Genomic DNA, 24706 nt, shown 5'->3' on the forward strand with positions numbered 1-24706 from the left:
TTCCAAGACATTAGCCAAATCCTCTGCAGAAATCAACAGCAAAAGGAAAATGCAGTAAAACCATCATGCATTACCAAATATTTCCCATCAAAACACCAGTTAGAAGTTAGTTTCTGGTTAGTATTCCATCACCTTCTCAAAAGAGTAACATTTCGAACCCCCAAACTTTTGAACCCGTAATTCTTTTTCCGTTTTGGGCTTTAGCCCATGTGGGTTCAACTTTTTGCCCATTTTTATTTGGGCAACTAATAATGCTAGCGTAACTAATGCTTATAAATAAGAATTTGTGACAAAATAAAAGGTAAAGTTATTCGTTTTATTAGTCCTTGAATTTAGATCCGATTTGCATTTGAATCCCTCAATTTTCAAAATCGTTCTCATGGTCCTTTAACTTCACTTTCGTTATGAAAAATGGTCATGCCGTCAATTTTGTTAACTTTTTCTGTTAAATGCAGGGGCAAAATGATATTTTTATATTAAAACCAAAAAAATTAAAAAAAAATTATATCTTTAAAATAACAATAAAATCAAATTAAATAAAAAACCAACAAAAAGAAAAGAAAATTCAAGTTTAGGGGGAGTAGAAATCGGGATAGAGGGGGAGAGAGAGTTTAATTTTAATTTTTTATTCATATTTTAATCAATTTAATACAAAAATACTATTTTGCCCCTGCATTTAACTGAAAAGTTAACAAAATTGACGACATGACCATTTGTCCTAATGAAACTGAAGTTGAAGGACCACGAGAACAATTTTGAAATTGAGGGATTCAAATGCAAATCGGGTCTAAATTCGGGGACTAATAAAACGAATAACCCTTTTGTTTTCTTTTATTCATAGATATTAATTATATATGGCCTCCATATCCCAAGAGTGTTCCTAAAGTTAATATCTAATTGCGTTGTTAATTCTACCGATCATAAGAAAAGGATTACAATTAACATCGACAAAAGAACTAATAATGTCAAAGTTTTGAAAGATGAGTTGTATGAGTAAGCAACTAAACTTTTATTTTAAGTAGTTGATTCATAATGAAACAATCTAGTTATAGTTAGTTAGTTGTCTAAACTCAAAACTAAAGTTCACTTAATGACCCATTTCTTGTTTCTAATCTAATGAAACTCAATGGAACCAAGTGACGAAACAAGAAAATATTGTTTTGGTCTGGACTTCTTTTTCTCTTTTTGGTTTCTCATCTCAAGTAGAAACAAAAAGAAAAGGCTAAAATGCGTTTGGATTACAAGATCTTTAATGCACTTGCGTATAAAATCCTACAAAAATCCTCTGTTTTTCAATTCTCTCTGCCCAAGGTTTTTTCTCCCTAGAGTGATCAAGTCAGTCAGGCTCTGTTGGCACTAAATCTTGAATAGATAGAGATGAGTGCAACTTACAAGTGGGATGGACGATCAAGAGATCGATTGGGTGTTGGATGCCGATTCTTCCTGTCCTTGGATGCTGATCCTGAATAGAAGATAAGCGAAGCTCGTGAGGTCTATGGAACCGGTGTGGAACCAGCCTAAGACCCTCCGATGCTCAAGTAAGATTGTTTTTAAGAGCTCTTGCTGTTGACCATATAGAAGTATAAAAGTCAAGCTGAAAAGTCTTCCCCTGTATTGTAGTGGAAGGGGCATACTTATAGAGGGCATTTAGTATGCTCTTAGCGCTCATTTTCGATGTGGGACTCGTGGGAGGGCTCTATGAGGTTGACACGAGTCCTTAGATATTTCAGGCGGGTGCTTCGAGGTTGATTCTGCAGAATCGGTAGGGGATACCGATTGTAGGCTGTGTTGGGCCCTGTAATGATCTTTTGCTGCTTTGAGACAATATCATCAGTAGCCTATGCCGATTGTCCGAGGCCTTGGGTGCTTGGGCGAGTTTATGAGATCCACGTGTCGTTGTACGAGTGGAGGGTCAGATATGGTACAAACAGTAGTCCCCCAAGTTGCCGATTGAGAAGCTTCTCGGTTGGGGACTTGAATGTGTATTCGGCATTCTGACCCGGACACAATGGTCCCATAATTGCCGATGGTGGTATGTAGTCCCCCAAGTGCCCAAGGGAGTGAGCTTGGATAGGAGACGGCATGATGTGCCGGTTGTTGCAAAGGGGCGAGTGAAAACTCATGAATATGCGGCTGCCGTTCGGCACGAGAGGTGAGTGAGAACTCGTCAATGTGCGCCTGCCGTTCGGCACGAGAGGTGAGTGAGAACTCATCAATGTGCGCCTGCCGTTCGGCACGAGAGGTGAGTGAGAACTCATCAATGTGCGCCTGCCGTTCGGCACGAGAGGTGAGTGAGAACTCATCAATGTGCGCCTGCCGTTCGGCACGAGAGGTGAGTGAGAACACATCAATGTGCGCCTGCCGTTCGGCACGAGAGGTGAGTGAGAACTCATCAATGTGCGCCTGCCGTTCGGCACGAGAGGTGAGTGAGAACTCATCAATGTGCGCCTGCCGTTCGGCACGAGAGGTGAGTGAGAACTCATCAATGTGCGCCTGCCGTTAGGCACGAGAGGTGAGTGAGAACTCATCAATGTGCGCCTGCCGTTCGGCACGAGAGGTGAGTGAGAACTCATCAATGTGCGCCTGCCGTTCGGCACGAGAGGTGAGTGAGAACTCATCAATGTGCGCCTGCCGTTCGGCACGAGAGGTGAGTGAGAACTCATCAATGTGCGCCTGCCGTTCGGCACGAGAGGTGAGTGAGAACTCATCAATGTGCGCCTGCCGTTAGTTAGTGGAGTTGTGCTCGAAGGTGGCTAGATCTGCCACGTTCGGGAAGTTGAAGCGTCTCCGAGGATTGGAAGCGTTGCAACTGACGTTTGGTCTCTCCCATGCATGCGTGACACGTGTCGGCATGGCTGTGAAGAGCCGCGTCGTTTCGTATCCCGATGCGTCGCTTCGCTTCCCGATGCTAAATCGGCCTTATAAATGTGAGGAGAAGACGAGAGTACAAATACTTGGGAATTTTGAGAGCAAAGAGAGCTTGTGAGAGGCGATTTCCGGCAACCGTGCTGAGGCTGAGCAGGCGATTTCCGGCAAGTTTGAACAAGGCGGAGGCGATTTCCGACGAAGTTGAGCCACCGTGCAAACAAGGTATGTTGCCGTGTTTTCGTATTCCCATGGATCAAAGTGTTGAATTGCAAGAATTTATGTTTGAACAATGTATGAACAAGCATGAACACGCATGAACACGTATGAACGTAGTGTTTTTAGGAGGTAGAATAGGATTTGGATTCTAGCACAGCCCTTAGTGTACGTTCGTGTGTTGTTTGTAGATGTCAGATACCGAATCCGAGCGTAGGCGTAGTCCGAGGGCATTCGAGGATGAGTCGTCCTCGGGGAGTTCTGCCGAAGAGAGTGGGAGTTCTGAATCTGTGAGCTCTTCGAGCTGTGAGATAGTGGAGGGGGCAGGAGGGCGTGCCGAGGCTGGGGGTACTTCAACGAGGGTGCCTGGGGGTGATGAGCCTTCGACCTCGGGTCGTGAGGCCGATGGGGGTGGTGTCTCTGTTGCCGTTCCCGGGGAAGGGGTGCTGAGGGTCGTCAGGGGTAGGCAACGGATCCCGATGGCGAAGCCCACGGAACCTGTGTTCGGAGTAGATGACTTAGAGCCGAACACACTGACCGAATCCGAGTTGGCGAAGATTCGGTCGGAGTACAACATTCCGGAATCGGTAGGGATGCGAATTCCGGAGCCCTTAGAGTCGCTAAGTGACAATGACAAGGGGGTGGTCTTCTTCACAGATGTGTTTAAGCATGGCCTTCGGCTGCCGTTAAAGCATTCGGTGCAGAAGATCCTGGCGGCGATCGGTTATGCGCCAGGGCAGTATAACCCAAATTTTTGGATTACGCTGCTCGGGACGATCACGGCGTTCAGCTTGGCCGGTGAGGGGGAGCCAAGCTACGAACAGTTCGCCCAGCTGTACAGTGTGACGAGGGCGAAGAGTGCCGATCATGGAGGGTGGGTTCAGTCCAACTGTCTCTCGGCAGGGCAGCGTGGGCACTTTGTGGTGGGGGTGCCGAGCTCTCAAAAGACGTGGCGCAAGCGTCGAGTGATTGTCTCCGGTGATTGGGAATCGGCACCCGGAGTTATCGTTGAGAGGAGGATTCCTACGTCCTTCCAGACAGTCGGTAGGGTAGAACCTGCCGTTCGGCAGGGTTAATAGTGTTGTTTTTTTTTTTTTTTTTTTTTTTTTTTTTTTTTTTTTTTTTTTGGTACTGACCGTTGGTATTTTGGTTTCAGTGTCCTTGAAACGGCCGGCCGCACCGATCAGAGAGATTGAAGCAATCGAGAGGGTGAGAGCGAAGATTGCCGAAGAAGATCGGTTTTGTAAGGAGCTGCTCTACTTCCGGAATCTGTTCAAGGCAGGCCTGATCGGTAGGGCCGAACACGATCGGAGGGTGAAGGAGGAAGAGGAAGAAGAAAAAAGGCAAAGTAAGAGATGCCGTTCGGCAGGGTCGGTGTTTTTTTCTATGCTGCCGTTTCCTTTTTGACATCGTGCTTTTCCTGTTTTGCAGTGGCAGGAGGGAGGCCTATGAGCGAGGCGACGAGGAGGCGTTTGGAGGGGCAAGGGGCGCCAAAGACGAAGAAGGTTCAGTCCCCCGGGCCGAAGAAGAGAAAGACGGCAGGGCCAGCGGGAGGGACGTCGGCTGATGAGCAGACGGTGGCTGACCGCCGGAGGGAGAAGAGGGCGGCGGAGGCAGAGGTCGTTCGGGAGGCTCACCTCCAAATGACGGGCAAACGGCAGATCGAGGGTCCCATCGATGTGACGCCGTTGCCGAAACGGCCAAGGGGCCCGAACGAGGGGACATCGGTGTTGATCCCTGATGATGAGGTGGAGGGAGAGGAGGGACCGGTTAACATCGCGTGTCCTCGGAAGGCTGTGCCGTTCATCAACTGTATGATTGACGGTGCTCAGATGGAGCTGGCTGAGCTGGAGCAACTGTCAACGAAGACGTTGCGTGAACAAACCGGTCGGGCCTTCCGTCTCCAAGCAGCGGTAAGTGTAGGATTTGTAGCTTAAGGATACTTTGATTCGGCATGTATGAATGTGTCCGTTGGTGTGGCAGGCTAATATGGACATGTGGCTCTGCGCGAAGCGAGCTGTGAATGCTGCCGAACGGTACCAAAAGAGATTTGAAGAGGGCCGTTCGAAGATCGCTGATGCCGGAAAGATGCTGCAGGAGGCGGACCAGCGTGCCGAGGAGAATGCGGCGAAAATTGCTGAGCTGGCGTCGAAGCTGGCGGCGGCCGAGCTGGACGTGATGGCTGCCCATGAGGCGAAGGCAGCGGTAGAGGTGGCGATGGATGCGGCCGAGCGGTCGCATGCCAGGGAGCTAGTAGAGGAGAAGGCGAAGGCCGTTGCGGACTACCGATCGTCGGAGGAGTTTACACGTTTGGTGGATAGAGAGGTCATGGAGCAATGTGACGACTTTCTCTATCGAGTCAAACGGTATAATGCTGACAAGAAGCTGAACCTGAACTTCCTCCGGGATCCACCACCGCTGCCGGAAGGGGTGACCGAAGAGATGGTGGAGGCCTACAAGGGCGAGGATGCCGAGGCCGAGGAAACCGACGACACCGATTCAAGCAGTGAGGAGGAAGGTCATCCCGGGCCGAGGGCTGCCGTTACGTCTACTGCCGAGCCGTCGACTGATCCTGTGCCTGCGTCAGCTGATGTCGATGTTGTAGCGACCGAAGCCGATCCACCCACCTCGTAGACTTTTGTTTTTAACATTTTTGAGCGTGCCGAACGGCGTATTGTAAAGACAGATGGCCCTTCTGTGGCCCCTTATTTATCAATGTTCAGTTTGTTTCGGGTTAATGTGCCATGTCCCTTAATTCTGTATGTGCGCATGTCGTATGTAGAGTATGTTTGACATAATATTGCTGAATGGTAGTGCCGTATGTATAGAATAGGGAGTTCCAAATTAAACCGATTACAAAAGTTGATGACCGAAGGGGCGTTCACTTGTAGTAATATTTGAGATGTTCTATATTCCAAGGGTGGCCGAGGGTTTGACCATCGGTACCACGCAAACGGTAAGTGCCTGGGCGGCAGATGGTGACAACTTCGTAAGGACCTTCCCAAGATGGACCAAGGGTGCCGTCGTTGGAGTCCTTGGTGGCGAGGGAGATTTTGCGTAGTACCCAGTCCCCTACTTTAAACGATCGGCGTCTGACGCGCGAGTCGTAGTAGCGGGAAGTCCGTTGTTTGTAGGCGGCATTCCGAAGCTGAGCCTGGGAACGGTGTTCCTCAATGAGGTCCAGGTTGAGAGTGAGCTGGGCTTCGTTTTGCTCTGGCTCGTAAGATGCCGTTCGGCACGATGGTGCGTTGATCTCGACTGGAACAACGGCTTCGGAACCGAAGGCAAGGGAAAATGGCGTCTCGCCAGTCGACCGTCGATAGGAGGTATTAATGGCCCATAGCGCTTCCGGAAGGAGATCGGGCCAAGCTCCTTTAGCTGTCCCAAGCTTTTTCTTCAGCGTCTTCTTGATGATCTTGTTGATTGCTTCGACTTGGCCGTTCGACTGCGGATGTGCTGGGGAGGCGAAGAACAGGTTGATGCCAAATCGGTGGCATAGGTGCCGGAACTGAGAGGAGTCGAATTGTTTTCCGTTGTCGGTGATTATTGCGTTCGGGAGGCCGAATCGACAAATGATATTCTTCCATACGAAATGTTCAACCCTGGCTGCAGTGATTGTTGCCAAAGCTTCGGCTTCGGTCCACTTGGTAAAGTAGTCGACGGCGACGATGGCGAATTTGACCTGTCCCTTGCCCTGGGGCATAGGGCCGATGAGGTCTAAACCCCATTGGGCAAAGGGCCATGGGCTAACAATCGGAGAGAGTGGTTCGGCAGGCAGCTTTGGAACGGAGCCGAAACGCTGGCATTGATCGCACTTCTGGACCAGGGTGGTGGCATCGGCATGGAGAGTCGGCCAGTAGTACCCTTGCCGAATGGTCTTGAAAGCCAATGATCTAGCCCCAGAATGGTCCCCACAGGCCCCCTCGTGAATCTCTCGTAGGACGTAGTTTCCCTGCTGCGGGGTCATGCACCGAAGCAATGGTAAGGAGTGACCACGCCGATAGAGAATCTGATTCAGAAGGAGGTATCGTGCCGATCGGCGGCGGATAGTCGTTGCTTCAGGTTTGGGGCCAGGCAACGTGCCGTTGGCGAGGTAGGCGTGGATAGGATCCATCCAACTTGGATCCTGCCGAACGGCATGTACTTCGAGGTCGGTGGTACTGCGCCGAGTGAGGACCTCGATCGGCACACGGCGCCCTATGTTGTCGTCGATCGCTGATGCAAGGCGTGATAGAGCATCGGCGTGGCTGTTCTCGGATCTGGGGATCTGTTGAACTTGGTACGCAGTGAAGTGGTGCAGCAATCGGCGAGCGTGTGTCAAGTAGGCAACCATCGAAGTGTCCTTGGCTTCAAATTCAGTCAGTATCTGGTTCACGACAAGTTGTGAGTCGCTACAGATCCTGAGTTGCTGAGCGCCCATTTCTTTAGCGAGCCGAAGGCCGGCCAACAGAGCTTCATATTCGGCTTCGTTGTTGGAAGTCCGGAATTGGAATCGGATGGCATATTCGATGGTTGTCTGGTCAGGGGCCTTGAGTACCAAGCCGGCTCCGCTGCCCTGTCGGTTGGACGAACCGTCCACGTAGAGAGTCCAAAGTGGAATTGACGGATTAAAGATTCCTTCGGTCGGGTGGGCGACTGGTACCGTCGAAGATGAATCGGATGCGGCGTCCTTCGAAACTGGCCCCTCGGACGCGGTTAACTCAGAGATGAAATCGGCTACAGCCTGTCCCTTCTCGGCAGGACGAGGGTGGTAGCGGATGTCGAATTCGCCGAGCTCGATGGCCCATTTGACTAGCCGACCGGATGTCTCCGGTCTCTGGAGTATCTGGCGCAGAGGCTGATTGGTGAGGACGGTAACACTGTGAGCCTGAAAGTATGGCCGAAGCTTGCGTGCTGAAAGGACGAGAGCGTAGGCGAGTTTTTCGAGCTCGGGGTACCGAATCTCAGCGTCTTGCAAAGCATGGCTAATGTAGAAAATGGGGAGTTCGATGCCGTTCGGCTTGCGAATGAGCACAGAGCTAAGTGCCGTTGCCGAAACCGAGAGGTAGAGGATGAGTTCTTCGCCGGGGAGAGGAGTGGATAATAGGGGTGCTCTGCTCATGTAGGCCTTAAGATCTTGGAAGGCGCGATCGCATTCGGCAGTCCAGACAATCTGCCGTTTGCTTCCTTTGAGGGCTTTGAAGAATGGAGCGCACCGATCGGTAGCCTTGGAGATGAACCGGGCTAGAGCGGCGACACGCCCAGTCAGACTCTGAATGTCCTTTTGTGTCTTCGGGACCTGCATGTCGAGTAATGCCTTGATTTTTTCAGGGTTGGCCTCGATTCCTCGTTGGCTGATCATGAAGCCGAGAAATTTGCCCGAGGAAACGCCGAAGGCACACTTGCTCGGGTTGAGGCGCATGTTGTACTTTTTTAAGACGCCGAACATGAGCGAAAGGTTGTGGAGATGAGAATCGGCCGTTCTGCTCTTGACCAGCATGTCGTCCACATAGACTTCCATCGAGGTGCCAATGAGGTCGGAAAAAATTTTGTTGACCAATCGCTGGTATGTCGCCCCAGCGTTCTTCAGGCCGAACGGCATGACGTTGTAGCAGTAAAGTCCCTTGTCGGTGATGAATGCCGTGTGTTCGCGATCGGTAGGGCTCATGAATATTTGGTTGTAGCCTGAGTATGCATCCATGAAGCTGAGAAGTTCATGGCCTGCCGTGGCATCCACCATCTGATCGATCCGTGGCAGAGGAAAGCTGTCCTTTGGGCAAGCCCTGTTTAAATCGGTATAGTCTTGACACATTCTCCAGGCGCCGTTTGATTTTTTGACTAAAACCGAATTTGCCAGCCAAATTGGGTAGGTTACTTCCTGGATGAAGCCGATGGTCTTCAGTTTGTCTACTTCGAGCCTCATTGCCTCATACCGTTCGGCATCGTAGGCCCGCCGTTTCTGCCTGATGGGTTTGAAAGTGGAGCAGATGCTGAGCTTGTGGCTGATGACACTCGGGGCGATGCCGGGCATATCGTCGTATGACCAGGCGAAGACTTCTGCATTGGTTTGCAGGAAGGTGATAAAATCGGCCCTGAGTGCCGGACTCAAGGTTGTACCGATTCGAACTTGTCTGTCCGGTTGTGCTTCGGAGAGGGTGACTGGTTCTAAATCTTCGGCGGGTTGCGCTTGCGGGGTTACAGTCTCATCTCGGGGGTCATCTGGTTTGTCCGTCCCCCTGCCGTTCGGTACGCCCAAGCTGGTGGCGACCGAGTATGTTTCGCGAAGCGGAGCCCTTGCCGATTCCTTGGTTGCCGAAACGTAACACGTCCGTGCACTCAATTGGTCCCCTCGCACTTGGCCGACGCCAGCGTGTGTGGGGAACTTGAGGAGGAGCATGTGTGGTGACAGCATGGCCTTCATTTTTGTGAGCGCCGTCCTGCCGATGATAGCGTTGTATGCCGTTGGGCAGTCGACCACTAGAAAATGGGTGTAGAGGACCGTTCGTCTGGGGATGGTACCGACAGCGAACGGGAGCTGGACACTGCCGATTGGTTCAACCACGTCGCCAGAGAAGCTCAGGAGAGGGGTGATATCCTTGTTCAGATGCCGAGGGTCCACGCCGAGGGCGTTGAAAGCGTCGGCGAATAGCACGTTGACCGAACTGCCGGTGTCGATGAGGATTCGGCCTACGTCGAAATCCGATATATCAGCCCGTATGATCATAGGATCAGAGTGGGGGAAGATGATGCCTCGCTCTTCTTCTTCAGAAAAGGTGATAGGTTCCCAACCGTTGCGTTGAATTTTGTCATTGCGTCCTCCCGCCACGCTGAGGATTTGTGGATGCCGTACGGCACGAACGTAGTTTTTAACGGATCGGTTGCTGGCTTCGGCAATAGGCGCCCCTCCACTGATCATATTGATCTGCCGATTCAATGAGCTATCCGTTGCTGGCTTGGTGTTTAAATACTGATCCAGCTTTCCGTCATTGATGAGGCGTTCAACGATTTTGCGCAGCGCGATGCATGATTCCGTATCATGGCCGTTGTATTGGTGGTACCGGCAGAAGACACCGGTGTCTTTTTCGCTCTGGCGAGGGAGTTTCCGATTGTTCGGCTTCGGTATCATATCCCCTTCGGTCAGGAGAACTTGCTCATAAGTGGTGTTGAGCAAAGTGAAGATTTCGTCTGGCCGATTCCCCTTGTGGTTGCCCTTCTTGTTGTTGTCCTGCCGTTCCCGGAAGTTGTCCTTCCGCTTGTTTCGCTGAGTGGAAAAAGCAGGGACAGGGGGTGCCGTTCGGTAGGGGGCCTGGTTTGCCGATCGGTCGACCGGGAATCGGTCGTAGTTCTGCGTTGGAGGCTGATCGGTCAACGCCGTTTTGTTTATTGGGGTCGAAGCCGATCCCTTGGAGTTGAAATGCTCAGCCTTGGCGTGGATAGCCGCCTGTTTCATTAATTCGGAGTAGGTGGTCCAGTTGCTGCTGTGGACCAAATAACGAAACTGAGACGACCGAAGGCCGCTTTTGAAGGCACCGAAGGCCGCCCTGTCGTCAGTTTCCGGACATCTGGAGTACTCATGGCTGAACCTAGCCGCATATTCCCTCAACGGCTCATCGTCTTGCTGCCGAACGGTATATAGATCATCGGCGGAATATAGGCGATCGGTCTGAATCATAAAATGGTTGAGGAAGGTTTGCTTCAACTGATTGAAATTGTCGACCGTGTCTGGCTCCATCCGATAGAACCAATTCAGAGCGGCTCCGGTCAGGGTGGAGGGGAATAGCAAACATTGGCCTTCGTCCGTCAGTCCTTTGCAACCCAGAGCTGATTGGAAGGTATGAATGTGGGTAACGGGATCTTCGACCCCCGAATAAAACGATATGCGGAGTGCTTGGACCTCCTTCTCGTGTCTGAATGTCCGGATTCGATTGGTGAACGGCCCTGGCTGTACCGTTCCCCATGTTGGTGTCCGAGCCTGGTCTTGTTCCTTCTCGATGCGAGTCATCTTCTGTAGGAGGAGACGAATAGTCGGATCGGTAGATGGAAGATCGTCACCAAAGGGTTCGATCGCTCGGTTCCCTGTGCGTTGGTCAGTATTGTGACCTCGCCTTCCTTGGTCTGCCGTTCGGCTGGGGCTTCTCTCGTAATTTCCTTTTCGCCGATCGTTGTCTTGGTTTGATCGGTGGCTGTGGCGTCGTGCAGAGGGCCCTGCCGATGAGATTGTGGTTCCTGGGGATGTTGGAACATAATCTGATTCGTCCGTCTCTTCCAGGCCGATCGCGCCGTACCTCTGGCGTAAGGGGGATTTTGGTCCAAGTACCTCCAGGCGTGGATCGTCTAGCTTCGCCCGGACCTGGATGGGTGATGACTGCCGTTCCCTGCGCCGATCGTTGATCCTCTCGCGGCAATCAGAATAAACGCGATATTCGGGATGGCGTTCCTTCGGAGTGGGCACGAACAGTCTTCGGGAGACAGTTGGTCCGTTCGCGGCCTGCTGCTTCCCTCTATCCTGGAAAGTGGGCTTTCGTACGCTTTTAAACGATTTCTCCTGCCGAAGCTGCGTGGCTGGTTCCCGATCGTTCTGCAACTGGGCGGAGAGTGTTTGTTGTTGATGCAGTTGCCTCTGGGTGTCATCCAGTTTGGAGGCGAGAACATTGTTGTGCTCCTGCATTCTTGCCATATCCTGCTGTAGGGTCTCCATCCGAGCCTCCAGGGTGGTCGGTCGAGCAGGTGTCTGAAGCAAGGGAGTTGGATTCGGCTCGCCAACGAGGCCGAGGATGGGGCCATCGGTAGGGAGGGCCGAAGATGGATTCATTTTTTGGTCTCAGAGTTCTTTGTTTTGAGATATGGGTTGATCGATAAGCGATTCCCACAGACGGCGCCAATCTGTTGGCACTAAATCTTGAATAGATAGAGATGAGTGCAACTTACAAGTGGGATGGACGATCAAGAGATCGATTGGGTGTTGGATGCCGATTCTTCCTGTCCTTGGATGCTGATCCTGAATAGAAGATAAGCGAAGCTCGTGAGGTCTATGGAACCGGTGTGGAACCAGCCTAAGACCCTCCGATGCTCAAGTAAGATTGTTTTTAAGAGCTCTTGCTGTTGACCATATAGAAGTATAAAAGTCAAGCTGAAAAGTCTTCCCCTGTATTGTAGTGGAAGGGGCATACTTATAGAGGGCATTTAGTATGCTCTTAGCGCTCATTTTCGATGTGGGACTCGTGGGAGGGCTCTATGAGGTTGACACGAGTCCTTAGATATTTCAGGCGGGTGCTTCGAGGTTGATTCTGCAGAATCGGTAGGGGATACCGATTGTAGGCTGTGTTGGGCCCTGTAATGATCTTTTGCTGCTTTGAGACAATATCATCAGTAGCCTATGCCGATTGTCCGAGGCCTTGGGTGCTTGGGCGAGTTTATGAGATCCACGTGTCGTTGTACGAGTGGAGGGTCAGATATGGTACAAACAGGCTCAAAATGCTGACTTATGAATATCCTTTTTCTTTTTTAAAAAAATATATAAAAAAATATGAAATAAAGTACAATGAATAATATTTGCCCTTATCATAGCCTTTTGGGGTGGAATAAAAAATGGCAATGCTGGCACTATTCATGTAAATAGTGTCAGCTCTTGCATTACCTTAACCTTTTGGGGTGGACATGCTTTAATGACTGCCAAAAAAATGAAAAGAAAATGGAGAACCTATAATTTTTTTCCTTTCTCCAAGCGGGCAACATACATCAGTAAAGGAGAGAGTGAACAAAACAATATAATATGAGGTATGAAATGGGCGTGCTTGTTATTTTCGTGTCGTATTTGTGTCAATTTGGTTTTTTTAACGTGTTGACATGACCTGTTAAGTTAATAGGTGAAAAATACTTGATATGAACACAACATGTTAAAATAACGAATGATACGGCACAACCCGTTTCACCCGTTAGAACAAAAAAAGTAAACTGAAAAATAATAATAATAACCACATAACAACTCTACGCAAACCCTCCCCCCTCCCCCTCTTTCTCTCTCCCTCCCTCCTTCCCTCTTTAAGAAAAATTATCTGAACTCAAATTCACGATTGTAACATAAAAGCAACAAACAATATGTAATGTCATTAAAAAAACCTTAAGGACAAAATGTGATAATTTTGCGAAATTGAGGGACTATTTGTAATAAATAAATAAAAACCTTTTATAAATAATAGAATCTAAAAGGTAGACATTCAAAGAGAATAAGAGTAAGAAATCACCACTATTGCATCAATAGCGTTGTTTCTTTTTCAAAAGAAAGTTCCAGTCAACTTTCCCAAAAAAAAATTCAAGCTATTTTCACGTTCCCTCTTAAGCTCTGTCCGTCTCTTCTCATCATCTCTTCTATCTCCTACCTCCTCTTCCCTCTCTAGACCCTAAAATCCTAAAATCCACACTAAGAATCAATAAATTCCCTAAAACCCAACTCAGCGAGGCTGTGGGATTTTTATCTTCAGAGTTTTCTTTTGGCTGACAATGGCGGGAGCGGGCCATGCAATCGGGATTGACCTAGGGACAACATACTCTTGTGTGGCTGTGTGGCAGCATGATAATATAGAAGTTATAGTGAATGATCAGGGCAACAGGACCACTCCTTCTTATGTTGCTTTCACAAATACTGAGCGCTTGATTGGTGATGCTGCATACAATCTGGTAATAAGAAACCCCACCAACACCATCTTCGGTAAGCTCATGATTTTCTCCCATACGAGTATGACCAATTAATTTGTTTATCAAATCAGCTTTGAATTTTGCTGAGGCTCTGCTTCTTCCATTTGTTTTAATTTGTCTTCTTTTTGTTCTTGTTTTGTTTCTTAAGTTCATAGTTTAGTTAAGAAGGTCTACTTATTCATTATTGTTTGCTTGTAACATAACAACTAATTAGTAATATCATTGTGGCAGAGTGAGAGAGTGAGAGAGTGACAGAATTTTTATATTAACGATATGCTTTTATTTTTATCTTATGACCTGTTTCCTTGTGGAATTGTGTATTAATTTCTAATTTCGTCATCAATTTGCAGACGCAAAAAGGTTAATTGGTAGGAGGTTCAGTGATGAATGTGTTCAAAATGATATGAAGCATTGGCCATTCAAGGTCGTTCAAGGTCCTGATGATAAGCCAAAGATTGTGGTTACCCACATGGGCGTAGAGAAACAATTCGCTGCTGAAGAAATCTCATCTCTGGTTCTTGTAAAAATGCGGGAGATTGCTGAGGCCTATCTTGGTTCAACTGTGAAAAATGCAGTTATCACAGTCCCTGCCTACTTTAACGACTCACAGCGACAGGCTACGAAAAATGCAGGTGCTAGTGCTGGGCTAAATGTGATGCGTATCATCAATGAGCCGACTGCTGCAGCCATTGCTTATGGTCTTCACAAGAAGGCCGGTTGGTATAGCAAGAGAAATGTGATGATATTTGATTTGGGTGGTGGTACTTTGGATGTTTCACTACTTACCATAGCTGACAGTGTCTTTGAAGTGAAGGCCACTTCTGGAGACACTCATCTAGGAGGTGGTGACTTTGATAACAGAATGGTGAATTATTGTGTTGAGCAATTCAAGAGGAAGCATAAAGTGGACATTAGTGGAAACTCCAAGGCTCTTATGAGGTTAAGAAATGCCTGTGAGAAGGCGAAGAGGAGGCTTTCATTTATGTCTGAGACTGACATTGACATTGATTGTTTGGATCAGGGTGTTGATTTCTGCTTAAATATTACCCGTGCCAAATTTGAGCAACTCAACATTGATTTCTTTGAAAAATGCATGGAGCCTGTGGACAAGTGTTTAAAGGATGCTAATATGGACATAAGCAGCATCCATGATGTTGTCCTTGCTGGTGGCTCTTCTAGGATCCCCAAGGTCCAACAGCTATTGCAGCATGTGTTCAAGGGGAAGGAGCTGTGCAAGGGCATTAATCCTGATGAGGCTGTGGCATATGGTGCCGCTGTTCATGCTGCTGTCTTGAGTGGTGGGAATCTAACTGGGAAGCTTCAAGACTTCACACTCTTGGATGTCACCCCTCTCTCACTCGGGGTGCGGTGCACCAAATATGATACTTTGAAGCATTACATGAATTTTGTGATTCCAAGAAACTCTAGAATTCCTGTGAGGAAGAAAACGACTTTAAGAACTATTCAGGACAACCAAGTTGCTGTCGTCTTCCCAATTTATGAGGGGGAGAGTGGAAATTACAAGAACAATAATTTTTTGGGTGAGTTTTACCTTGATGGCATTCCTCCAGCTCCCAGGGGAGTTCCTAATTTTGATGTTTGCTTTGATATTGATTCCAACGGTATCCTGAGTGTATCTGCCGAGGACACGTCCACGGGCCAAAAGAAAGGCATTACAATCAACAGTGATAGAAGAACCTGTGAAGGAATTGAGCCAGCGATGTAAGAAGCATTAATTTATGGCATTGTACTCGTCTACGATGGTTGAAATATGCTATTGATATTTTTAACAGTACTTTGGCAAATGTTTTATTTATGAGTTTATGTTTTATTTTTTACTTTTCTTCCCGAAGAAAGTTCAAATCAACGTGAAAAAATTTCATAACATAAATATTGTCCGCAGCCCTCTTTGTGCTTCAGTTCCCTCCACTTCCGGAAACGCTGAAAAGCCCGTTCTATATGAAAACCAAAGCCTTGAGCAAATGGCTGTTTTGTAAATACTGAGTTCCTTTGTTGTTTGGTCAGAAAAATGAACCTAACCCAATAAAGTTGAGTCATGCATGTCGCAAGGAAGATTTTTTTAGGTTTTGGTTTTGGTCTGGAGGTAGTAAAAGGTAGCTGAGATTGAAAACGTGTTTTAAGGCAGGGATTGAATGAATTGTTCTCACAGTTGGATTTTCATTAATTAATTAAAATTTAAGCATTAGTTTTTTGAAAGGTTGTATTAATTCAACATTTCAACATATTGATTTAAGAAACTCAATAGATAGTGATGCAACGTCAATTTATTTATGGCATTTTAATTTATACACTGAGATTGCTTGTATTAATCAAATGTTACTGGTTTGTAATGTCAAGTCCTAATGCCCTCTCCTCGACTTTTTTTATATAGAAAAGATGGTATTTCATTAAACCGAAAGGAACATTACATGGTAAGAATTAGCATGTTAACGGCGGCCTCGTTAAAACCTTCCCAGAGAAACAAAATCCCAGAGTAGCAAAGAATACCACCCATTCTATTGACTAAACAGAAGAGTCAAACAACTTATACGAAACAAACCAAACTAAACCCCAATCACATAACCCTTAAAACAACATCCCATCATTACATATGTACTGTCAAAGAAGTCCTCCTATGATCTAGAAAAAGCATCATAGTTCTTCGTACAGAGTCAAAAACGTACTATGGGTATCATAATAGATCCAATCAATCACCCAATCGCAAAACTATTGAAACACATCCCATCACTACGCAGATAGTGTCAAAGAAAGCCTCCTATAATCTAAAGAAAGCATCACAGTTCTTCGTACAGAGTCAAAAATGTATTGTGAGCATTATAACAGATTCAGCCAAACACTGACCGCCACCTCCAATTTTCTTGATCCAGAACCCCAGCTGACAAGCAAGGGAGACCAAAATTGGCTCTTAGCCTGAAGAAAATTTTGAAGAAAGATCTTCATAGTAGGAACGTTCATCGGTTGCCAAGCCTACGAACATTCCATATGAGAATTATTAGGGAGATCTTGAAGACCCCTTGTGGCTGGTCTCCTTCGCCTTGTCAACAAAATCCTCGATACAAAAACTATGTTTACCAGAAAAATCCATGCCACTAACAATTAGATGCCCAACACCAAATCAGAAACACCCAAACATCGAAAGCTTAGGGATTTTCATACCTTAGATTAAAGCAGAGAGGCAGAGAAATCTGAGAGAGAAGAGGATTTGAGTGAGATTGAGAGAGAGGAGGTGGATCGTTCGAGAGTTGAGAGAGAGAACGAGATATGGTTGATAGAGTGAGGAGTGAGAGTGCGAGTGAGAGCGAGAGCGAGACTTGTTTGCCTGAAGAAAGAAAAGAAAATTGAAAACCAAAATCTGAGAGGGTATACAGGTGTCAAAATTTTAGATGGCAAAAAAGGGGTACAAAAAGAAAGAATGGTGTATATGTATAAAGTCTTTAGTTGGTTGGTACTGTCTTTGTGTTGGTTTGTGCCTTACTGCACTGGAAATGATGGAGAGTTTTAGGCATGGTTTTCAGTTTTTCCATGCCTTGTTCTCTACTTTATTCAAATAATTAGTCACGAAAATTATTAATCCGTATCCAATAACATTTTATAGGGACTGTTTCTATTATCAGTCCCTAATAGCATTCTATAGAGTGTTTTTATATCTGTCTCTAATAAAGGGTCCCTATGGAGCATTTTTCTAGTAGCACATTCATTCATTCTTTGGCTACCCCCTGCCAGTGCCAACCCCACCAAAGTTGCCACTTCTTTTTCCTTTATTTTCTTCCCCACTCTCTCTCTCTCTCTCTCTCTCTCTCTCTCTTTATATTTTTATTTTTTTGGTGGTACAAATCTTTATATCTTGCTTAGCTTCTTGGTGCGGCAACTCTTCTGCCTATTTCTTTTATTTCGTTGGCTGCTGCACTTTTCTTCCTTTTCCTTTATTTTCTTCCCCACTCTCTCCCTCTCTTTCGTTATATCTTTTTTTTTTTTTGGTACAAATCTTTATAGGGAATACTAGCAATCTTCTCTCTAACCTTCTCTTTTGGACCTTCTCCATTTTCCTTATGACATATGCCACTCTCTTTACACTTAAAACAATGTCATTAATGTATCTTACAAATTATCTTTTGTTTTCCAAATTTACCCTTATTAAATGTATTAAATTTTATATTTCCTTTAATTTATCCAAAAAAATTTAATAACTTTCTTATCACCTTATTTAATAAAAAGAAAACTTGAAAGAAAATATCTTATTTTTTCATATATAAAAAAATATGAGTAAGAAAGCCCATAATTTTGTTGCACATAACAATTTTTAATAAGGTGGTGAGGAAGTTATGAAGAAAAAAAAAATTTATAAGTTGAAAGAAACATGAAAGTCAATACATATAATAAGGGTAAATTTGGAAAATAAAAGATAGTTTGTATGATGCATTAATGACATAGTTTTAAATGTAAGGAGAATGACACATGTCATGAGGTAAAGGAAGAATGTCCAAAAATAGAAGGTTAGAGAAAATGTTGCTAGCATTCCCCAATCTTTATATCTTGTTTAGCTTCTTGGTGCGGCAACTCTTCTTCCTTTCCTATTTCTTTTATTTCGTTGGCTGCTGCACTTTTCTTCCTTTTGCTTTTTCTTCCCCACCAAACACCTATAATTTTCTTCCTCCTCCTCATCCCCTCTAACTACTGACAAAAATAAAAAAATTTAAAAGAGAAACTATAATTTTTTTCCTTTCTCCAAGTGGGCGACATACATCATTAAAAGAGAGAGTGAATTGATTCTAGGGTTAATATCACAAAACGTCCTTAAAGTTTACGAAACTATCAATTTGCATCACTAAAGTTTTTTTTTGTGTCATTCGTGGTCCTCAAAATTAGTATGTGTGATCACAAATGGTCGACCCTGCCGTTAGGTTCCGTAAAAAACTCCGTTAGTTTGTTGATGTGGCATATATTTGTATCACAAAACATTCCTGAGGTTCACGCACCTATCACAAATGGTCTCTGCGAATTTTTAAAATTTTTAAAATTTAAAATTCATAAATTTTTGGTTTTCTTTTTTAAATTTTAAAAAATATATATATATTGTATTTTAAATACACATGACACTATATTTTTGAAGATGTGGGCTTCACATATATGTCACATCAACAAACTAATGAAGTTTTTTTAAAATAATTTAAAATTAATAAAATTTAAAAATTTAAAAATGAAAAAACCATTTATAGAAGATTTTAACCTTGAAGACCATTTATGAACCCTAAACCCTTGGTTTTTCCATTTTAAAGTTTTATGAATTTTAAATTATTTTTAAAAAACTCTATTAGTTTGTTGATGTGGCATATATGTGGAGCCCACATCTCCAATAATATAGTCTCACATGTATTTAAAATACAATATATATTTTTAAATAATTTAAAATTCATACAATTTAAAAAAGAAAACTATTTATGAATTTTAAATTAAAAAATTTCGCATGGACCATTTGTGATAGGTGTGTGAACCTTATGGATGTTTTGTGATATATATATGCCACATCAATAAACTAATGGAGTTTTTGACGGAACTTAACGGCATGGACCATTTGTGATCGCACATACTAATCTTGAGGACCACGAATGACAAAAAAAAAAAAAATTAATGATGCAATCTAATAGTTTTGTAAACCTTAAGGGCGTTTTGTGATATTAAGCCTTGATTGAATTGGTGAAAAGGGTTTTAAGACAAAGTTTTAATGAGGCCACTTTTAGGCCTTTGGTCCTTCAATTGATTCTATTGTAAGTGTTGATGCAAGTTCAATGAACAAAACAATATAATATGAAGTATGAAATGGGTCATGTTTGTTGTATTCGTGTCAACCCGTGTATTTTAACGAGTTAACATGACACGACCCATTAAATTAACTGATGAAAAATACCCAATCCGATACAAACATGATTGCTTAAAATAACAAATAACACGACACGGGCTATTTCACTCATTAACCGCTTGTTGGACTGCTGCGAAGTGGATCAAGATCTGACCCTACATCGAGCTCTCTTTTTAGGAAATTTTTAAAAGTTATGCCTGTTAGTTTTACCCTAGTCAAGTTTCCCCAAAAAAAATTCAAGGTATTTTCACTTTCCCACCAAAAATTTCAAGCTATGTTCACTCCTCCTAAGCATTCTCCGTCTCTTCTTTCATCTTTTCTCTACCCCATCCTTCTCTCTCTTCCTCCATCTCATCTCTCTCTCCTCTCTCTAAATCCTAAAAATCCGAAAATCCACAGTGAAAATAAATCAATTCCCTAAAACCCAACTGAGTTCGGCTGTGTGATTTTTATTTCCAGCACCCCATTTTTCTTCTTTGCTACTCTTCTAGTTTCCTTTTAGCTGACAATGGCGGGAGCTTGCCATGCAATCGGGATTGACCTGGGGACAACCTACTCTTGCGTGGCTGCGTGGCAGCATGATCATGTAGAAGTTATAGTGAACGATCAGGGCAACAGGACCACTCCTTCTTATGTTGCTTTCACAGATACTGACCGCTTCATTGGTGATGCTGCTTTCAATCAGGCCATCAAAAACCCCGTCAACACCATCTTCGGTAAGCTCATGACTTTCCCACATATGACCAATTAATTTGTTTCACAAATAAGCTTTGTAATCTGCTGAGGCTCTGCTTCTTCCTTTATAAAAAAAAAATTTGTATGTCTTCTTGTTTTTGTTCGTTTCTCTCCGACACTCCATAAGTTAGTACTTTTATTAAAACTGATTTGTTCAGTACAGAAGGTGTACTTATTCACTATCGTTTGCTTATAAATTATAACATATAGCAAGTCAGTAATTACTAGTTTCATTTTGGCAGAATGAGAGAGAGAGAATTTGGAATAGTTTACAACATCTTTATGTTAAAAATATGCTTTTATTTTTATAACATGACCTGTTTCCTTGTCGAATTCTGTATTTCTAATTTTGTCATCAATTTGCAGAAGCAAAAAGGTTAATTGGTAGGAGGTTCAGTGATGAATGCGTTCAAAATGATATGAAGCATTGGCCATTCAAGGTCGTTGAAGGTCCTGCTGAGAAGCCAATGTTTGTGGTTACGCACAAGGGCGTGGAGAAACAATTTGCTGCTGAAGAAATCTCATCTATGGTTCTTGTAAAGATGCGGGAGATTGCTGAGGCCTACCTCGGTTCAAGGGTGAAAAATGCAGTTATCACCGTCCCTGCCTACTTTAACGACTCTCAGCGACAGGCTACGAAAAATGCAGGTGCTAGTGCTGGGCTAAATGTGATGCGTATCATCAATGAGCCGACTGCTGCAGCCATTGCTTATGGGCTTGACAGGAAGTCCGGTTGGTATAGCAAGAGAAATGTGATGATATTTGATTTGGGTGGTGGTACTTTGGATGTTTCACTTCTTACCATAGCTGATAGTGTCTTTGAAGTGAGGGCCACTTCTGGAGACACTCATCTAGGAGGTGGTGACTTTGATAACAGAATGGTGAATTATTGTGTTGAGCAATTCAAGAGGAAGCATAATGTAGACATTAGTGGAAACCCAAGGGCTCTTGCGAGGTTAAGAAATGCCAGTGAGAAGGCGAAGAGGAGGCTTTCATTTATGTCTGAGACTGACATTGACATTGATTGTTTGAATCAGGGTATTGATTTCTGCTTGACTATTACACGTGCCAAATTCGAGCAACTCAACATGGATTTCTTTGAAAAATGCATGCAGCCTGTTGAAAAGTGTTTGAAGGATGCAAATATGGACATAAGCAGCATCCACGATGTTGTCCTTGCCGGTGGCTCTTCTAGGATCCCCAAGGTGCAACAGCTTTTGCAGGATGTGTTCAATGGGAAGGAGCTGTGCAAGGGCATTAATCCTGACGAGGCTATCGCATACGGTGCCGCTGTTGAAGCTGCAGTCTTGAGTGGTGGGAATCCAACTGGGAAGCTTCAAGGCTTCACACTCCTTGATGTCACCACTGTGTCACTTGGGGTGGCCACTGCACGCTCCTCTACGGGTGAGAGAGATTTTATGACAGTTGTGATTCCGAGAAACACCAGAATTCCTGTCATGAAGAAGGTGGTTTTAGCTACTTCCGAAGACAACCAATCTTCTGTCCGCTTTGGCGTTTATGAGGGTGAGAGTACAACTGCTAAAAATAATAACTTTTTAGGTGCTTTTGACCTTGATGACATTCCGCCAGCTCCCCGGGGTGTTCCTAAATTTGATACATGCTTCGATATTGATGAAAATGGTATTCTAAATGTCACTGCTGAGGACGGCTCCACCGGCCAGAAGAAGGGGATTTCATTCAACAGTGACCGAAGAAATTGTGAAGGAATTGAGACATCGATCTAAAAAAGTGATGTAAGGAACTTCAATTTGTGGCATGCTATAAACTGAGATAGCTTGTATTCATCAATTGTCACATCTTTTTGGTTGTTAATGTTAAGTCCTAATATATATATTAGACTTTGAACCCGTAATTCTTTTTCTATTTTGGGCTTTAGCCCATTTCTATTTGGGCAACTAATAATGCTAGCGTTACTAATTTTTCTTAATTTAATTCACTTACCAAATTTATACCCCAATCGTGTAAACAGATGATATTTGATTTATACTGAAAATTAGGAATTTACATATGAATTCATAATAGATAGTATTCATCAATCCTATCAATCCTTCATTGAGTGATTTTTCTTTCTCTGCTTGTATCACCGGCTCATAATCATTCACAACATTCTACGTAATGTTTGATGGCCAGCATTTTATAAATTTCTTCCTAAAATTCAAGTTATTTGCTCACTTTAATTTTGGGGATAATTGGTTATTTATATATTTTTTTTATCCAATATTATTATTGTGGGAGAGGTTATGAATTTAGGAATTTACATAGGAAAATCAAAGAATGGGAATTGCATTCCTGAATATATAAAGGTATTTGATTACAGAAAAGCCACATAATTTTTAATTCGGAAGAACAAATAGGAAATCAGGAATTGGAAACCCATAAGAATTTGGAAAGTAAACATGACATTAGTATAAAAAAAGGAAGGGGATATATTGTTGGGAAATAAAAAGAAGAGAACGTCGCGACTCGCGGGTTTGCTCTTGTTCCTAAAAAGAGGAGATTTCACGAAAAATAAAACCCTCATCAGGTCCAGCCCTTCCGTCAACTAGGGTTTATATTGCCAATTCCCCAATCAAAACAACACCCCAATCCTGATTCAAATTACACCAATATTTCTGTCAATTTGGCGGTAAAATTATCATGGGGAAGAACGACTTCCTAACCCCCAAGGCAATTGCCAATCGGATCAAGGCCAAGGGACTCCAGAAGCTTCGATGGTACTGCCAGATGTGCCAGAAGCAATGTCGAGACGAGAACGGCTTCAAATGCCACTGCATGAGCGAAAGCCACCAGCGGCAGATGCAGATCTTTGGCGAAAACTCTAATCGCATCGTCGATGGCTACTCCGAGGAGTTCGAGCAAAGTTTTCTCGATTTGATGAAGCGAAGCCACCGGTTCAGCCGTATCGCCGCCACCGTGGTCTACAACGAGTACATCAATGACCGCCACCATGTTCATATGAACTCGACTGAGTGGGCCACGTTAACCGAGTTCGTGAAGCACTTGGGGAAGACGGGTAAGTGTAAGGTTGAGGAGACGCCAAAGGGTTGGTTCATTACTTATATCGATAGAGATTCGGAGACCCTTTTTAAGGAGAGGTTGAAGAACAAGAGACTGAGGGCGGATATGGCTGAGGAGGAGAAGCAGGAGAGAGAGATTAAGAAGCAGATTGAGAGGGTTGCTCAGTCGATGCCTGTGGGTAATGGGTTTGATCAAGGTTCAGAAGATGACATCCATAAGAAAATTAAAGTGGAGAGTGCGGTCAAGATTGGTTTTGCACTTGGGTCCTCGAAATTGGGTTCGAAAGAAAAAGGGGAGAGCTCGAAATTGGTTTTTGATGAGGTAGAGGATGACAAGAGTAAGGTTAAAAATTCGACGAAAAATGGAAGTAGTGGTGGCGCGGGAAGCTTGGCATTGGAGGAGTTGATGAGGGAGGATGAGAAGAAGAAGGAGAGGATTAATAGGAAAGATTATTGGTTATGTGAAGGAATCATTGTTAAAGTTATGAGTAAAGCATTGGCTGACAAGGGTTACTATAAGCAAAAAGGGGTTGTGAGGAAAGTGATCGACAAGTATGTTGGGGAGATTGAAATGCTTGAAAGCAAGCATGTCTTGAGAGTTGACCAGGCAGAGCTGGAGACCGTGATTCCGCAAATTGGGTGCCTCGTGAAGATAGTGAATGGGGCGTACAGAGGATCAAATGCAAAGTTGCTGGCAGTGGACACAGATAAGTTTTGCGCTAAGGTGCAGATAGAGAAGGGTGTGTATGATGGTAGAGTTCTTAAAGCTGTTGAGTATGAGGATATTTGTAAACTTGCCTAATGAGTTTGCTTGAAAATCTTTTTAATTGAGACTGAACTAAATTGTTTATGATCAATCATCTGCCTTTCAAATTTGTTACCTTGTTTTGAATGTCTATTTGTTACTCTGTTTTTAAGTCTATTCTGATACTTACGCATGTTTCTTCTGTCTCCTTGTATGTTTATGCCTTGATAGTTTGAACATTATTTTGTAATGTTTATCACGTTGTTTTTACTTATATCAGTTTGTGTGCAGTCATAGTAGCTTGGTTGTAAACCCATTTCTGTCTTGCAGTTATATTATAATTAGTATATTTAACTTTTTATATTATATGGAAATTTACACTGCATATAGCATCCGAATATGCAGATTCATTCATCATTGCGGACATTGTTTAGAAGACAAAATAGAAATTTCCATGCAATTGCTAGTAATTGAAAACATGACATTCTTTTCTAATTTGTTGCTATGGTTTATGTTTTTTATATGTTTTAGTCTGGCCCAATTTTCTAGTGCCCC

At 44.4% G+C, this 24706-nt stretch overlaps 4 protein-coding genes across 4 annotated transcripts; all 4 read left to right on the forward strand.

The window, feature by feature from the left end:
- The first annotated feature begins 4436 nt into the window (after positions 1-4436).
- LOC148297016 (uncharacterized) lies at positions 4437-12941 on the forward strand. Its single transcript, XM_088248698.1, has 3 exons — positions 4437-4994; positions 5065-5655; positions 12927-12941. Exons 1-3 carry the CDS (start codon positions 4437-4439, stop codon positions 12939-12941), a joined length of 1164 nt encoding a protein of 387 aa, XP_088104824.1.
- Positions 12942-13304: 363 nt separating this feature from the next.
- Positions 13305-15593, forward strand: LOC110756625 (heat shock cognate 70 kDa protein-like). Its single transcript, XM_021958065.2, has 2 exons — positions 13305-13768; positions 14106-15593. Exons 1-2 carry the CDS (start codon positions 13561-13563, stop codon positions 15479-15481), a joined length of 1584 nt encoding a protein of 527 aa, XP_021813757.2. The 5' UTR covers positions 13305-13560; the 3' UTR covers positions 15482-15593.
- Positions 15594-19931: 4338 nt separating this feature from the next.
- Positions 19932-22226, forward strand: LOC110756624 (heat shock cognate 70 kDa protein-like). The gene is made up of 2 exons (XM_021958064.2): positions 19932-20349; positions 20735-22226. The coding sequence occupies exons 1-2, from the start codon at positions 20142-20144 to the stop codon at positions 22111-22113; spliced, it is 1587 nt and encodes a 528-aa protein (XP_021813756.2). The 5' UTR covers positions 19932-20141; the 3' UTR covers positions 22114-22226.
- Positions 22227-22802: 576 nt separating this feature from the next.
- Positions 22803-24291, forward strand: LOC110756621 (DNA/RNA-binding protein Kin17, conserved region). Its single transcript, XM_021958062.2, has one exon. It carries the CDS (start codon positions 23027-23029, stop codon positions 24206-24208), a length of 1182 nt encoding a protein of 393 aa, XP_021813754.1. The 5' UTR covers positions 22803-23026; the 3' UTR covers positions 24209-24291.
- Positions 24292-24706: the final 415 nt, after the last annotated feature.

This window comes from Prunus avium, chromosome 2 (genome assembly GCF_965620075.1).
Source record: "Prunus avium chromosome 2, drPruAviu1.hap1.1, whole genome shotgun sequence".
In the NCBI taxonomy this organism is placed as follows: Eukaryota; Viridiplantae; Streptophyta; class Magnoliopsida; order Rosales; family Rosaceae; genus Prunus; species Prunus avium.